The sequence below is a fragment of the Phalacrocorax carbo genome, chromosome 17 (assembly GCF_963921805.1).
Source record: "Phalacrocorax carbo chromosome 17, bPhaCar2.1, whole genome shotgun sequence".
Taxonomy (NCBI): domain Eukaryota; kingdom Metazoa; phylum Chordata; class Aves; order Suliformes; family Phalacrocoracidae; genus Phalacrocorax; species Phalacrocorax carbo.
In genome coordinates this window covers 13,810,923-13,827,974 of record NC_087529.1, presented here as the reverse complement: position 1 = coordinate 13,827,974, position 17,052 = coordinate 13,810,923, and the positions used below count along the sequence as shown (strand labels likewise).

At 54.1% G+C, this 17,052-nt stretch overlaps 2 protein-coding genes across 2 annotated transcripts; both read left to right on the top strand.

The window, feature by feature from the left end:
• Positions 1 to 422: 422 nt before the first annotated feature.
• LOC104049136 (fibrinogen-like protein 1-like protein) lies at positions 423 to 6,086 on the top strand. Its single transcript, XM_009509762.2, has 4 exons — positions 423 to 426; positions 2,081 to 2,224; positions 4,316 to 4,378; positions 5,458 to 6,086. Exons 1-4 carry the CDS (start codon positions 423 to 425, stop codon positions 6,084 to 6,086), a joined length of 840 nt encoding a protein of 279 aa, XP_009508057.1.
• Positions 6,087 to 9,712: 3,626 nt separating this feature from the next.
• On the top strand, positions 9,713 to 12,526 carry VPS37D (VPS37D subunit of ESCRT-I). Its single transcript, XM_064467535.1, has 4 exons — positions 9,713 to 9,926; positions 10,901 to 11,072; positions 11,424 to 11,506; positions 11,673 to 12,526. Exons 1-4 carry the CDS (start codon positions 9,804 to 9,806, stop codon positions 12,159 to 12,161), a joined length of 867 nt encoding a protein of 288 aa, XP_064323605.1. The 5' UTR covers positions 9,713 to 9,803; the 3' UTR covers positions 12,162 to 12,526.
• The last annotated feature ends 4,526 nt before the right edge of the window (positions 12,527 to 17,052 follow it).

Below are 17,052 nucleotides of genomic sequence, written 5' to 3'. Positions count from 1 at the left end.
CATCCAGGAGGGGGAATGTCATCTTGGTATTTACTTATGAGTTGAAATGCACAGAGGTGCCCAGAGGATGCCGTTCCCTGGGGAAACCCTGCCAGGGCAGGGGGTCAGCCAGGCACTGTAAATCGCCGTTGTTTTAAGGCTTTTGCTTATTGGCACTAAATTATTTGCTTTGCCTCTGAAGAAAGCTCTTCACCTTTGTGAGACAAAGCTTTCATTGTCTGAGAACATATCACTTAATGATGAAGAGCAAATAAGCTGTAAACCACTGGTTTTGTTGCCAATCAGAAGACAAGTGCTGTGGTTTGGGTCTCTGTGCCTCCACCCACTCACCTTCTCAGCCCTATAACTTTCAGGCTGGACACCCCTCCAGCCAGGCCAAACCCCTTCGGCTTCCCGCTCCGCAGGGTCCCTGCAGCGACGGCATGGGTGAGTGTGGGATGGGATGGAAGGGACAGCACTGGTGCATGTGGCTGCGGGTCACAGGGCATCCTGGCACTCTGTCTTCTGCAGGGCTCCTTTCTCCCCACACCCTGGCCATCCCAGCGCCAAGTCCCTTGCATTGTCCGGGCTTGCTGTGTCCTGGGCTGGGAACTGGAGCAGGAGTCTGCATGTTCCGCTATTTTCAAGCTGTATCAGTGTAGCCCTGGAATGCCAGATAGCCCATTTTACAAACCTCATATTTACCAAACCTTATTTGTAATTTTCAGTTCTTGAAGGAAAGTATTAAATACCGTAGAATAGAAAACAGATTTTTTTTTTTAGATATTCTTGCTTAAGGAGCAATATTGAGCAGATATCAAGATATGGAGGTTAGATGCCTGGAAGCACACTGCTGTCCCCAGAGGAACACCCAGGAGAGACTGATCCTCTCCCCTGCACCTCCTTCCTATCCAGACCTTTCATGACCGTTCATGGGGGAATGGGCCAGCAGTAGAGGCAGCATTGTTTCTCTGGTGGCCTAAAGAAGAGATGTTTTTAAACATATCTCTAAACACAAGTGTATCAAGACACTAAATGGTGTGTAGGAAATGAGAAAGAAATCAGCTGGACTGAATTGTGTTTAAAAGACCTTTGCTGTAAAACTGTAACCAGCACAAATGATTAGGATGGCTCTGAGCATTCCCAGAAGGGGGTGCTTGTCTCTAGGGTGGCTGCAATCGCACACAGCGGTTCCAGGACAGCATCATTGCTCATTTTCCTTCTCAGTCATCTCAGGGAACAGTGCCAAACCCAGGTATCCCAGGGCAGTGCAATAGGTTTGGCTCTGCTCCTTTTTGAATAGTGGAGGGATCACATCGGTAATCTGCTAGGGTGAGCTACATCTGTCATACCATGAACAAATCTCCCCATGGTCAGGTGCCTCCACAGTACCTCACTCTCTAGGAATCATGATAAGCTTTCTATTATTTTATTTAGATTTAATATTGCAAAAACTGTGCTGGTTTCCCTAGCTGATCTGAAAATGAACAAACCAGAGCAGCTGGCTACATATGGAAATTTTGAAGTAGCTGTATAACCTTACATAATTTGCACCAGCCCGGCAGAAATTCCTGAAAGTTTATGCTGCCCCTCTCCGTCATGCTGCTTTCATGCAGAGCAGAGAAATACACACAGCCCTGCCTGGGGCTTGTTCCCACGCAGTCATCTGGGTACAAAGCTGGACTGGAGGCAGGCGTAGTCCCAGGTTACACCATGTGAGTGTGTCACAGGAGCGTGACAGGAGCTGGGAGGAAAAAGGATTCCTCCTTCCATGCTCACCCTGCTCGTTATCTCCAGCCCCAAGACTTGGTTTTTACAGGGATTTCTGATTACAGTCACTTTGGGTTTGGACAAGGTTTTTGTACTTCTGTCTCAAAGCCACCAACAGCAGGTGTCACTGACAATTACTTCTGCCAATGACTATGCGACAGCTCATCTAAATGAGTGAATTGGGGCTTATGGCTCCAAGAAGGAGCTCTACACATAAAGAATTTTATTTTCCTAATTTACTCTGCCAGTAAAGGATTCAAATGAGATTCATGGCTCTCTAATGGAAGAGTCACGATCACTTTCTTCTTTTCCTAATCTCTTTCCATTTCAGCTGCCCAACGCCTTTGTCTCCTGCTTTTCACCTGCCTGCTGGCCCTGGCAGCATCTCTGCCTGCCTTTGACATAAAAAACTTGCATCTCCTCAATGGCACGCTGGATGAAATCATGAATGTTCCCCCAGAGTCCTCCCAGCTTGGTAAGTATACCAAGTATACCATATTTTATCCCTATAACAGGGAAAGGCAAACAAGGTCACATTCAGTCAGATCCTGCACAGACCTCCTCACCAGCCTAACCACGCTTCTGTAATATGGAGGAAGGACTAAATATTCCTCTATGTGTGGGCAGTGCCAATGCAGTGTAGGTTCTCTTCCTGGAACAAGAATCATCTCAGAGTTCTCCTCTGCTTGCTGCCTGTCTCCTCTCCTGTCTGGCATGAAGTTCTTCTGCCCATAAGTGAGTCCAATAGCACAAAGCCCAAGAGTTCACAGGATCCCTGGAAATGGGACAGGTTCGGACTCACTGGCAGCAAGACAAAGCCAAGGGTGTTGTTGACCATGGGGTCTTCCTTGGAGAAGCAGTGTTAAAGTTGTTAAGGCAAACAATCACAGTGTGTTTTGAGGACATGGAGAACAGTAGCCACCTCTGGAAATCACAAGGTCAGTGGAGAGCTGAATTCAGAAGAGAAGTGAATGCAAAGAGGAACTAAGTGAAGTTAATAAGAAGAGCCTAAGCAGTGGCACTGACACAGAGCAATCAGCCAGGTGATAGCACAGAGTAGCCCACAAATACCAGGGCATATTGGAGCAATGAGGAAGCCTCCAAGAAATGCTTCTGGAATAAACTGGGGGCTGTGGGTGGTACATGGCATAACAGAAAGGACTCATTCCCTTCCAAGGGAGGAAGAAAAGTTCTTGGCAGAAAAGCTCCAGATCCAAGTGTTCGATGCTGGTTTCACATCAGCTTTCACTGCAAAGGTCAGCTGTCAGAAAACTGCTGAAACAGGGAGCACCCATGACAGAGACAAGAGCTTGGGCTTCACCAAGAACTGCAAGTTTGAGTAGGGAAAGGGGGTGTGCTCTGGACCTCACACTCATCACTCACCCAGACAACTGGTAGGATACTCTGAAACCATGAGCAGCACGAATGCAAGATGGGTAAGCAGGGAGGCATGCCAGAGAAGATAGGCTAACATTCAAAAGTCTTGACTCACGGAGTAATGCTTCCAAATGGATGGGAAGTGAAGGCAGAAAGGAGTAGGGGCAGACTGTGGCTTACAAAACGAACATGAGTGAACAGCTTCCTATGGCTGTAGTAAAAGTAAATACCATGGCAGGAGAGTCCCCTAGACCACATTACATGAGTGTTTCCCACTCCACACAGGCTTAGGCCAACCAGCACGTTCACTGCTGGGCTCGAGGCACATTTGGAGATTCAAAAGGAAAGGGTTCAAAAATCTGCCAGGCAGACTGTGTCAGGGAATGGTGAAGAACTGAGTTTAGTCCCCAAAATCAGAAGACCATGGAGGAGGAAGTGATAGCAATTTTACAGTCTGTCTGGAGGAAAAAGTGTACTCTCGGTGTAGTAAGAGAAGGAATGGGCTTATACACAGTGCAAGAGGCTTAAGTTAAACACTTCATAAGGGAGGGGATAGGAAAACACCAGCTGAGAGTGAAATCAGGGGCAGGTATTTGACAATGTCAGAGAGCAGCGGCTGCAGGGTTAGGTGCCCGTTTCAGATAGGGGACAGGAATGGCTTTTGTGATTCCATAAGCATGTGATTTAGTCCTCTATGTTATAGCCATCAGTGGATACACAGAACATGTCCTTGCAAAAGAATTGCATTAATTCACTCTAAACCATTCTTTCTTCCAGCAACACCCATCCAGCAGAGCCCCTCTCCGAAATCCTGATATCTGCACCAGTTTTCAAATATCTGCTTTCATGTTTCTTCCCTCTCTAATCCCTCTTCTTCCTGAGTCCCTTTCTAACTGCTTGTACTGCACTTCAACAAACATCTTTCCAGTGTTGCCACCACCATTCAGCGTCTTCCACACACACAGTGTGCCCAAATCCTTCTCACCAAGGAAGCATCTGCCCCATTCTAACACCCCATAAATTCCCACAAACTACCAACTGGCTGATATCTGAAATGGAGGAGTCCCTCCAGAATTAGGAGCAACAATAGAAAAACGGGAATATGGTCTGGAGAAGATCATGCTGTCCCAGCAGGCATCTGACATGTCTACCCTCAACACTCCTGTCTCCTCTGTTCTTGTTATTTCAGATAATGGTGGCGAAAATGTTCGACAGGTCAGAGACGTTGCCCCCCACCCACTGGCAGGCCGTGGTAAGTCTCTTCTCAAGGAGTACATCTGCTCATAAGGTTTCATCGTCGCTGTGCTAATGAAGAGCTCTCAGCCACCCATGTCCTACATGTGCACTGGCTCCTCGTTGATTTTCTGATATGCTGCAGAGGCGCCACAGCTTATAACCTCAGTGGGTCTCTATTACCAGCCATGTCCTGGACTCAAGTAGTGGATGAGGATCTTTAGCATGGGGAAATTTCCCCCAAACTGGAAAGCGATGATTAATTATTGCCCTTTGGGAAGTGGTGATTGGTTATTTTCCTATTTTCACTATACATTTAATAAGAAGACTGGGTAAGACAGGGACTGACTGTGTCACTGAACTGACTGAGTCAACATTAGCCCATAGGACCACAAGATGGGTCCGATCTGGGTAGGAATAACCAGCAGCAGAGGTACTGGGAGTGGAGCAAGTCCCTTCGCAGAAGTGGGTAGGCATATTCAGCTATTTGATGTATAAGGTACTGACACTCTGGAGCATGGAAAAGCCATAATCAAATCAAACAAGTGCGAAAGTCTCTAAAAAGTTACTCAGGTAAGTGCAGAGAAAACCTGTTTACTCTATTGAGAACACAAGGGCTGATTTAATTATCGGCAATATGGATGTCTTGATCACTCTCTCTCCAGGGGTTCTAAGATTGCTATTAAGCTTTAAAGCCTCCATGCTGTAACAGCAAATGGCTTTATAACCCAGATTTGCATTTGTCTGTGTGGTGATACATCACCTGCATGCTAAGGCAAATCACCATAGCACTGGAAGACTGAATCCAACCTGGGCTGGGGTGCATTTTGTGCTGGGCAAAGGCAATGTCTGGCTTGGTCTCACCAGGCCAAGATGTTTTGGCAGTGTGTCCCCATCTGTTTGAATCATGTCTTGGGAAGGTATGAAGCCTAACTCTTACATTGATCATTTCAAGATTTTTATTTACTCCTGTGAGCACATGGCAGGAATACAGCACAAGAATGTGTGTGCAATAGGATATAGGCACAAAAGAAATATCAGGTACTTCCAGTCTCTCATTGTGTGGGATTTAATAACCACCACTGTTTCCTGCCCCAGGTTGGCCAAAGGACTGCAGTGAGATCCCTGCTGGCAGCCACAGTGGTGTCTACATCATCCAGCCAAAAGGGCTCCACCACCTCGTTGTGTACTGTGAAATGAATGTGACAAATGGGGGCTGGACAGTCATCCAGAGAAACCAGAAAGAGACACTGGTCACCTGGGCCGAGTCCTGGAGCACCTACAAGTACGGCTTTGGGAACGTGCGCAGCGAGTACTGGCTGGGCACTGAGTACATTCATCAGATCGCCAAGCAGAAGGTCTACCAGGTCAGGTTTGTCATCCAGGACTCCACAGACAACATCAATTTTGCAGACTACAACCTCTTCAGTGTGGAAGATGAGTCCCACGGCTACCGGCTGAGGCTGGGCTCCTACACAGGGACAGCAGGGGATGCTATGACCTCAGACAATCCCAACACCATGCATGACAACATGAAGTTCTCCACAAAAGATCGTGATCAAGACACTTACAGTAAGAACTGTGCCTATAGCTATGAGGGCGGGTGGTGGTACTCAGCATGTTATTCTGTGCGGCTGAATTTCAAGGGCAGCATGACATGGGGCAACCTGTGCAAAGGGAACTGCAAATCCTCCCTTATCCTCATCAAACCAGCTTCATATTGTTAGTGCTTCTTCCCCCTCCTGTCCACACTGGACACTCTGCAAAGGCTCTGCGTGGCCAAAGAGCTTGAGCCTTTCTGGGGCAGATTGAGGAGCCCAAGGGTAGTAGGGTTTTAGTGAAATGCCACTTTCCAATTCCCCTAAGTGCAGGCTCCCCTTCTGCTCAGCTCTTTTCCCCTGTGCTTGCCAATGATTCCTTGTTATTATGTTTATAATCAAAAATAAAAACATCACTTGTGAAATTTGTGGATTCCACATATGCCTTCCCTATGGGAGGAAGACACTCAGCCCTGGAGTGACTTTTCATCAGAGTTTCCTAGCTGCCTCCAGAACTCACAGCAAGCAAAAAAAGTACATGCCACAAATTCCCACATACTCTGCAGTGTCTGGGAAAGCATCCCCAATAAATTTGCTTCCTTGAGGTCATTCTCCATTAATGAACGTCTGTACTTTATCTCTGATGTGCTCCCACCGAGACTTAAGAAATCCCATGTCAGGTGCTAGGACTGGAGTCTTGGGGCTGATGGAGGGAAAAAACCTTGAGTGGTTCTCACAGGAATGGATGTAAGAAAATTAAATCTGGTTACACTGAGATAAAGGGCCTGTGATCTGCACAGGAGTGTTCAGAGGGGACCTGTCATATGGGATAACTCTTCCCACATCATCACCACGTTCACAGTCCAGGGTCAAAAGCTGTGGCAATGTCCTGGTGCCAAGGTCTCCCTCCTGTGGGGAGGCTGCATCTGTCAGGATTTGTTCCTCACTACCTGTCTGTCTGCACAGTCATGCTTTGATCCTGCAGAAACATGATTTCAAAGTGTCATCAATAGATGTGTCTGCTGTGACTGAGAAACAGTGAACTTAAATGGAAGCAAAAGAGAAGCAGGTTAGGTGTTAGGGAGTATTTACATTAGGAGACACTAATGAGGGAAGAGCTCATTACAGGAATGGGTTCACCATACCCAAGTTTCTGAGATCAATTTAGATGAACCTTTGCCAGAAAAAGTGCAGACAGAGCTGATGCTGTGAGGCTGCAGGACAGGGTCTCTACAGCTCCTCCATCCCACAACACTCTGGCACTGCCAGCACAGACTGTTTGAGAAGCACTTTCACCTTCACAAAACATTACTGGCCTTGTCTTGGGGCAACACAGCACCAGCAGTGAGTTCCACTTCCAGGACCAACAGCTAAGGGAAAACCCAGCCCTTGATTGCCAGCGGCAGCGCCTAGTGCCCACTGGGAACCATCCAGAAAAGTTTGAGAAGTCAGAAAATACTGACAGAAGTGAGCAGTGGAGGATCCCTGAGCCAGAAAGTACCTTACACTGCTCCAGAGAACTGGCCTCAGCACTGCAGAGCACAGGGAGCACCTGCACCTAGGAATGACTGAGGAAAAAGAGAGCTCAGGGCTACTTCTACTGAAAGCAGCTCTCGGGTGAAGCAGGCTGCACTCACTTTCCTGAGAGCCTCCAGCACCCAGCGCTGAGCCCCCCCAAACCAGAGCACAGGGGACTGGTGGGACCTCAGAGTACAGCCCATGCCACAGTCTCCTGCTCTGGCTGGAGTCCCCACTTGGCCTTGGAAGGTGTCCCTTCAGAGGCTCTGCAGTGTCAGATGGCCATCTCCAGAGATGGGAGCATCTCCAGCTCGGTGGTAAATTTGGCAACCCAAATTCAATGAGACATAGCCCTCTGCAGCCTGGTCTGGTTTCCGGATGAACTCTGCCATGCAGAGGTTGAACTATGAATCCCAGAAGTGCCTCTCCCAACACTAGTTATCTTCTAAGACAGAGGGACATTCACCCTGAGCAAAGGCCTTGCCTGCCTTGGATTGAGCACCACAGCACAGAGAGCCAGGGGGCACAAGGCAGCTCTGTGATGGACTTGACATTGGCTGGAAGAGAGGCTCTCCTGCACCAGGGGTATAAGATAGTAGTGCCAGGTGGAGGATGGCTGTTAGGATGGTGCCCCCACCCCACCCCTGGTGCCCCCAGAGTGGGTTTGCCTTCCAAAGTCAGCAGGTTCAATGACATCAGGTGGCACTGGGCAGACTGTGAAATGACACTGCTGCTGCTGCTGGGCCTCTGGGATTCCCAAGCAACAGGCAAAACTGGAGTTGAATTTGCACTGCTGGACTAAGGAGCAAATGATCCTCGTCCCAGCAGTGGTATCTTCTGCTAGGGCTCTCCAAAGGCAGTGGAAAGACACTGGCCAAGAGATGCAGGAGAACATCCCAAAATATCCTCACAGAACAACAGAGCTGGCACCCACCAGCCCAGGAGGATGGGCTCAACAACTGCGTGTCTCTGCATTGCTGTCGTGTGCCTCCACCACAGCACATCCCAGTGTACAGACAGGTTCTCATCTCTCCTACAAAAGCACCAGTTCCACACAGCCCCTTATACCAAGCTACCCATCCAATTGCTTCCTGAATCCTGCTAGGCTCTTGGCCACCCAGCAGCAGTGACCTCCAGCCCCCAGCAGCACCCTGGCAGCTTCCTTTCACTCAGCTTCAGCAGCCAGTGTCAGTTTGAGGTGACATCTGAAGTCAAGCAGTGGACATTAAATGCTGTCTCCCAGCAGATATTTGCTCCATGGAAATGTCCTGGCAAGGACAGAGCAGTCCCCACCCCAGCTGCAGTGCATGGCTCTCCCTGCAGCTGTGGTTTTCACTAAGGTAAAACTTCCCTGAGAAGCAAACCCAACCTCCCACGAGCTCTTGGTTTGCTACTTTTCCCCAGCTTCTCCACCACATCTTTTACTTAAGAGTAAGAAGATACAAAGATACAAGGAGAGCTTCCGGCACAGAGATGTCCAGAGGTGGAACTGATAGTCCTCAGGCAGGTTTCACGCACCCTGAATTTTTCTTTCAGGTCTCTGAATCCCTGCAAACGTTTAGTGACCACAACACCCTGTGGTGAGCAGTTCCCCATCACAACTGGGGCAGCTCTCCCCCCTCTCCCTTCTCCAGGGGATGAAGGGGGCCTGCACAGAGCCCATGGTGACAGGGTGCCTCATTGCTCTCTCTCCTCTCTCGTGAGCCGATGTGTACAGCAGTGCCAGGATATCCACAGGATGCACAAGAGCAGTGCCATGAAGTACGGGGTGAAATCAATACAGTGACAAGTGGGGTGCACACACTGTGATGCAGTACAGGGCACACACAGTGCAGCGCAGGATGCACATAATGTGCTGCAGTGCAGGATGCACGTAGTGGGGTGCAGGATGCACAGAGCGGACTGCTGTGCACAAAGTGGGGTGCAACGCAGGATGCACAGTGCGGGTTGCAGCACCGGATGCGCACCGCGGGTTGAAGGGCAGGATGTACACAGCAGAGTGCAGGACGCATACAGCAGTGCGCTGCGCCCAGGATGCACAGAGCAGGGAGCAGGGTGCACACAGCGGGGTACAGTGCAGGATATACACAGTGGGGTGCAGGGCAAGGATACACACGGCGGGGTGCAAGCTACGCACGGCGAGGTGGGGTGCAGGATGCACACGGCGTGGAGCAGAAGTCACACAGCGGGGTGCAGTGCTGGTCCCCCCCGCAGCCGGGGGCGGCGCGGTGCAGAACCGGGGCTTCTTGTGCTCAGCTGCGGCTCCTTTAAGGCCGGCGGGGCCAGGGGGCGCGGCGCGGCGCGGCGCGGGGCGGGGCAGGGCAGGGCAGGGGCGGCGGCGGCGGCACCCGGTGGCGGCCGGGGGGTATCCCGGGCCGTGCCTGTCCCATGTCCCGGCCCCCAGCGCCGCCCGGCTCCCCGTGCCTCTTCGGGGCCCTCAGCACGGCTCAGCTCCGCGCTCTGCTGCAGGACGAGCCCCGGCTGCAGCGGGCCGCCCGTCTCAGCAGGAAGGTACGGCCGCGGGGAGCCGGGGGGGAGCCGGGGGCCGGGTCCCGCAGCCAGTCGAGCGAGGCCGGGCAGCGCTTGCCCCCAGCGGGGCTTTCCCGGTGCGCGGGATGGAGCCGCTCGCAGCCCGGGCACCGGGCATCACCCGCCGGTCCCTGGCACCGCTGCTCCGCGGTCTTCCCTCGATACCTGACTTTCCGCCCACCGAGCCCGGGGGCTCTGGAGGAGCAACAAAACCCACCGGCTGAGCTGGGGTGGCCGCGGGGAAACCGCCGCTCGGGCGTCCGGGCCGGCGACTGCCCCGGGGCTCCCGGTGCCGCTCGGGGCTCCCGCAGCCATCGCCCGCCAGGCATCCGCAAGCCACCAAACCCCTGAGCAGGGCCACAGCCGCTGCCCCCACTGTTCCCGCTGCTCCCACTGTCCCGCGATTTGAGGGGGGGGGGGGGCTGGGAGGCCCCGGCCCCTCGCCGTGCCCACCACCTCTGGCTTCACTCCCCGCAGCTGGGATGAGCCCCGAGTGCTCCCTGGCTCCAGTGGATCCTGGAGCTCCTGTGGGAACACGTTCAGGTTATTCTGAAATCATTCTCAGCCTCATTTCAGCATCTTTCCCCTGGGCCTCTCAAGGCGCAGCCCGGCACCACGCTCTGCTGCCCTCTCTGCGTGGGTGGAAGGTGCGCGTGCAGTGAGAGAGGGTGTGTGTCTCTCCTGACATCCTTGTTAGCTAACGAGCCCTTTCCTCTGCAAAGGAGGCTCTGAGGTTTGCCACATCCAGGGTAAGCTGCCCTGTGCTGTGGGTAGCCCGGGTCCAGCTGTTGCGTTCCTCCCGGGATGTACCTCCTTTCCAGGCAGAGCAGAGGGATGGGGACAGTGCAGGAGGTGAGGGTTTCCATCCATGGATGGAAACAGACTCCCTCCCAGGCTGGCAGCTGTGACTTGTTCTGCCCAGTGCTAACACCCCCACCCCCTTCCCATCCCCACAGTTTCAGAGTCTGCAGCTGGAGCGGGAAATGTGTTTGGCTTCAAACTGCACCCTGGCCAGGGTGAACCTGTCCATGCGCCCACGGCTGGAGGATGGGAAGGCTTCCCTAGCCATCAAGTACCAGGAGCTGCGGGAGATACGAGAGGCATGTTGGGACAAGCAGCAGCGCCTGGGTGAGTGGGGTGCAGCCAATGGGACAAGGCAGAGCCCAGCATGGCCACAGCAATCTGTGTTAATACAAGAGCTTGGGTGGGCTTGGCGCCCTTGAACCTGCCCCAGGGAAATGGCCCAGCCATGATCAGGAGCACTGGGGGGTGATGCTGCCTGTGACATAGCCAGCCCTTGGCTGGGACTGATGCCATGGTGGGATGCAGGTCTCGGTGTGCAGGTGGCTCCAGGGATGTGTTTGGGGGTGTTTCAGTTCAAAGGGGGAACTGTTGCTTGGTGATGGGAAAGACCACAGCCTCAGAAGTAGGCATGTCTTGGGGGAGGTTTGTTGGCAGCCCTGTCCTCTCCCAACACAGAGGCATACCTGGAGAACTGGAGCCTGCAGAGCGCCCTGGGCCAGCTCCAAGCCAAGCTCAGTGCCTCTGAGGCAGAGTCGGAGGTGAGTCAGGCGAGACCCCGGGTTGCTGCCTCACCTGGGCCCCAGACTCCTCCCCACACCCTCCCGTGTGCCAGGCCCTGGAGAAGAGGCCAGGGAGGGGCTCAGCCATCTGGGTTCCCTCCCACGGCTCTCTTGACTTGATGCTGTCCCGCTGCCCATCCCACAGGCACAGATAGAGCAGTTCCTGGCCCAGGACCTGTCCCTCGATTCCTTTCTGGAGTCCTTCTGCCAGAGCCGCACGCGCTCTCATGTCTGCCGGACGCAGCTGGAGAAACTGCAGGAGCTGTTGCAGAAGGACCAGGTGGGCAGGGACCCTGCGGGCCCCGCAGGGTGCCCAGGTACCCTGGCTAGCCCAGCACCAGCCCACCTTGCCCCGCTGCGGAGCGGAGTAGCCCCCAAAGCTTTTGATCTCTCCTATGGCTTTGTGCCTGCCTTTCTTATCCCCTCGGAGGCTGTTGTGCCCTTCACCGTGCCAGCTGCACCTGCCAGACACCATCTCCCAGCCCTGGGACACCAGCCAGGATCTCCCTGCTCTGAAATCCCCAGCCTGGGCTCACCCCTGTGCCTGTTCAGACAAATCTCCCTGCTCAGCCCCCAGCCCTTCCGCAAGCAGCAGCAGCCACGACACCAGAAGCAGAAGCCTCCATACCGGTAGCAAGGCATGTCCCTGCTCCTGGCCCTGTGCCCCCACGGGGGCTGTGCATGAACACCCTGGCCAGGGAGCACATGTGGTGCAGGCACAGCTTCAAGGGGCTGCGTTGTCTGTTGGGCAGGCACAGGGGCAGGTGCTCACAGGAGGATGGAGGTGCTTGGTGGGGTGGCTGGGCAGTGGGTCCCCACACCTGAGGAGCTGCCAGTGCAGGGAGGTCTCTGCATTCACAGCAGGAGGAACAGTGACAGGAGATGGGGGCGGGTGGTTTTTAGGGATGTCAGTGGGCTCAGTTGGGTGGGAGATAGCAAGGAAAAGGGCTCAGGAGCACTGGGCGCCATGTGTTTTCTAAATAAAGGCTCTTTTCCATGCTCTGCGTTACCCTTTGGCTCTGGCTATGAACAGGGAGGAAGTGGTTGTGGGGGGTCACTTGTCAGGCTTGGAGGTGACTGGCAGTCAAGGAGGGTCCTCCAGCCTGGGGAGCCCCCAGACATTGCCCCTGCACTTGGCTCTGCCCATCAGCACCCTGGGGAAGGCGAGAGCCACCGCAAGGTGGGCAGAGACCAGTGAGCATGAGTTTCCCCCCAGGCGGGTGCCACAGACCACCTCCCAGCAGGTTGGCCCCACATATGGTGAAGACTTCTGGCAACCAGAGATGCTTCATGCCAGCAGCTGAGCCCTTAACACCATGCAGGGTTACACCCCACAGCCAGCTGGGCTTGCTCATGGCTCTGCAGCAGCTGGTCTCATCAGCCTGTGTGCAGCCCTGCAGGTCTTAGTACCCATTCTCCATCCACCCTCTCATGCTAGCCCTGACTTCAGCCACCACTGGAAAAGGCAGCAGGAGGCCTGAGCTCACCCGGTTTCATCCCAGGCTCCTCTATTGGCAGGCAAGGAGATGGTAGTCATGGGAATATCTAGGGTTTCACAGAGCATCTCCTGCTTTCCTGGTCCCACCAGCCTCAGTTTGGGCTCAACCTGTCAATAAAAGGTCCCAGGACATGCCTGATTGCCACAGTCAAGCTCTGTGGCTTGGTACATGCCAGGAAGAAGGACTGTATTAAGGCTGGCAACCACAGAGTAAGAGCTTGGTTGGGTTCCCATAGCAGCCCCACAGGGCTAACCTAACCAGAGAAATAAGGGGACCAAGCAGGAGCACTTAGGAGGCCAATTGGTCCATGTGGGACATCTGTGCTGTGTCTGGAAGGGGCTGCGATACACAGGCAGCCCTGTCCCACGCAGGGATTCCCCAGACAGTTGTCCAGGCTACTGCAAGGGCTGCACTGGATGCTGTGTGAGATGACCAGAGCTGTGGGTGCAGCATGGGGAATTGGGCCCAAGTGACATGTGTGTATTGAGCTATGAGGGCTCTGAGTACCCATACACAAGGGGTGGTGGGGGATAAGCGCAAGGCTTCTCCCTGGGGATCTGTATGCCCACCTGGGAGAGGAAGGCCACTGTAGCACTTGTCTCAAGAGGAAAGGACCACAAGGTGATGGCATGAGGATATGGTGCGCGCAGAAGCCCAGAGCTAGGCACCGGTACAGGCTGAATACCAGCTAAAGGCAATGCTGACAAGCTGTGTCACTGCCCTGCAAGGTGGGACCAGGCACAGTACTAGGGATGGCACTAGCGCATATGTGACCATGCACGAGGAGCCAAGCCGCCTGAAAACCAGCCAGGCACAACCCTGTTCTCCCCAGCCAGTGGCTGCCTTGCACAGCTCCCCAGGGCTGGGAATTCCCAGGCAATCCTGCCTGGGTCTGTTGCTAGCTCCAGGGCAAACTTTCCTGGCCCCAAGCACGTACCGAGTCACCTTCTGGCAAAGAAAAATGCAGCCCCATGAGTGTCAACCCTCTCAAGGACAGCAGCTGCCTCTCTCCAGCCCAGGGAGAATGAGTGTGTCCCACTGGAGGTGACAGCACTAAAAGTCATGTTCCAAAGAACAAAGCAGGCTGAGCTGCTGTGGCCCTGGCTGGCTGCAGCACCCGCAGGCACCTACCCTGATCAGGTAGCTGTGGGCAGGCCCTAGCAGCCCTGTGATCCAGCAGGGCTGTCACCACCCCGCTTCAGCCAATGTCCTTTCTCCACTGGAAAACTGCCAAGCAAATCAATTCCCTGGCGTGGGGAGGTTCCTCCAACACTGGTGCTGGTCCTGTCCAGTCCAGAGCATGTACTGCCCTAGGCAGGTGGCTGGACCCCCCAGTTGCAGTGGCCCCAGAAGGGAGTGTACGTGCAGTGTTAGTGCACCCTGCACCTCTGGGAAACACAGCAGCAGCTTGTGTCTGCCTCTTTGCTCCAGAGTGTGCGGTCAGTGCCTCACTGGCAGCTCCAACCCCTTCCACAGGCAGGCCTGGGACGAGAACAAAGTCCTATGCAGGGCACAAGAAAGGGACATTGGTAACAGGCAGGAGCTGGCAGAAGCACAGTTGATCCCTCTGTGCCCTCCTCGCCTGCACAGTGTTCTCCCTGTGTGCACCAAGAGCTGCCTGCCCTGCAGGGCCACTTCGAGGGAGGTCAATGCGCCTCCAGTCAGCCTGGGGAGGAGGAGGAAGCATTGCCACCAGGTGTGCACCTGCATTCATTTCTATACTGGGCCAGGCAGCAGCCTGGGGCCAGCTCAGCCCCTCTGCCAGCTAGTGTGCAGCTAAACTCAGGAGAGGCAGGCAGGGAGCTGGCCCTGCCAGCTCTGTGGCCTCCCTAGCCCACCCAGGCCTGGCTTTTCAGAAGCCAGGCTGGGCAAGCAGCAGTCCCCAGCCCAGGAGGGACAGGACACCTTGGAGAGAAGGGGCGCCCCCAGCACAGGCAGCCTCCAAAAGAGACTCTTTGAGCTGCAACACCGGGTTTGGGGGATATAAAACACCAGGCTGGGGTCAGCCAGCAAGGGTTGGTGCCAGGGTGCCCCAGCTCCACCCCCCCACCCCTCCCACACCCCCATGCTGCAGGTGCTGCACAAACAGCAGGGCTGTTTGTTAACAGAGGAAACTCTATTAACAGTTAACTCTGTTAACAGAGCAGTCACTGCAGGTGATACTGTTGAAGGGAGGGAGAGCTGCCCCCCCGCCTGCCATCCACGGGTGCTGCCAACTGTTTGGCCCTTCCTGGGTGGGCAGAGCCACCACAGGCCCAGCAGCAGCAGGCCCAGGGTGCTGAGCTCTGCCCACAGATCTCAGGGCAGGTGAGGGCTGGGGCTGTCCCAGGTGCTCTCACCTCACCCTGCTCCCTGCCAGGTCAGACCCTCCTGAGAGGATGAGGTAGTTACTCCTCCAGTGCTGCTCAGGACTGTGCTCACCCAGCCCGCAGCTCCTTGCCTCTGCCCCTCATGCCCCCAGCCCAGCTGACAGCCCCAAAGACCTCCCAGGAGTCAGGTTTAACCCCTTCCTTCCCAAAGAGCAGCCCAGCTCCTCCAGATGGAGGGAAGAGGTCCTAATGACACATCAAGACCCCATGCCTGCAGGCCACGCCACCCAGCAGCCGAGGCGAGCAGCTCAGCACCACAAGCCTGCAGTTACAGGGACATCAACCCACAACAACAGGCTGGGATAGGACTAGGGAAAGGGGTCTGCACTGAGCTTGCAAGGCCTCAGGACTGGGGCTGCCAGGCTTCATCTGGTCTTATCTCAGCTTGCCTAGAGTTTTGTGATTTACTTAGTCTGTAACAGTATCTAATTACCAAGTGGCCATTAACTACTTAGTTTTAGATTTGCTTCCCTTTTACAGTGGCATGGTATGATGTCTGTTGTTAGTAATTCATGGGTGGGAACGACTAACAAGAAGTTACACAGAATAAACGCAGGGGTGAAGATGCAAGGTAGAGCAGCACAGGCCTGGAGAGATGGGCATAGTGGGATAGCTGAGGCCCCGCCAGCAGCTCACCCTTGGGCAGTTCCTTTCAGTGATACAAATCTAAGAGCCGGCAAAAACCAGAGTCAGGCGTAAGAGAGCAAAGAATCAGATTCCAGCATGCATACAACACACCACTTGCTGTAACACAGAGCTGCAGAGCAACGAAGAGAGGGATAGGATGTGCTAGAAAATGTATAAAAGTGGCCCCAGTGGCCTTGACAGTGAGGAGGAAGAAATCCCCCACAGAAACGACCCTCTGTGGCTCAGTGCCTCAGAGGATCCGTCCTCACTGTTCCTGAGATGTGAAGACAGCCAAGGCCACAGGCAGTTGCAGAGCTTCACCGTCTGCTGCATGGTTCAGATCCAGCTGCCAGAGAGGAAGGTCCTGGAGCAGTGCACAAGCCTATGCCCCCTTGCAGCAAGTGGGCAAGTGAGAGAAAGCAAGCTCCTCATGGCTCTCACTGATCTGCCCGTCACTCCTCTGTCTCTGAAAACAGCTCTGTACCCCTCTCCAGCTGCTCAGCATCCCACTGATGGGAGCACCGAAGTCACCTCTCGACAACAGTACTGCTTAGCTACTGACACAGGAGAGGTAGGACATGGGGTTTAAATACAAAGTAGGTCTCTGTGCACCAAGCCTCACCCATCCTATCAGCACCACTTGTGCCCCGTTTCCTTTCCTTTTCCACTTTGACCTGATCCTGGTGGGCTTATACAGCTCACACAAGCCCCTGCTGCCACATCACTGTTGTCACAGTTAGGCCCTGCTGTATTTCCCGTAACAGTTGTGCCACAGGCACCCCACATGACTGCGCTCACCTGGCTAAAGGAAAGCTGCAAGAAGTCCAGTTGCTCCTGGCACCTCTCCATCAAAGAAACAACTAGGGAAAGACAAGAATGAGACAACAGTATTGACACAGGAAAGACAAAGGCGTAGAAATCTGGTGTGCTGGGAGCTGGCAGTCCGTCTGTGCGTGTGGACTAGCTCCAGCCACTTTGTGCCTGAGCTCCTGAAATCCTTCCTGGAGCAGAGGAGCATTCAGGCCTGACC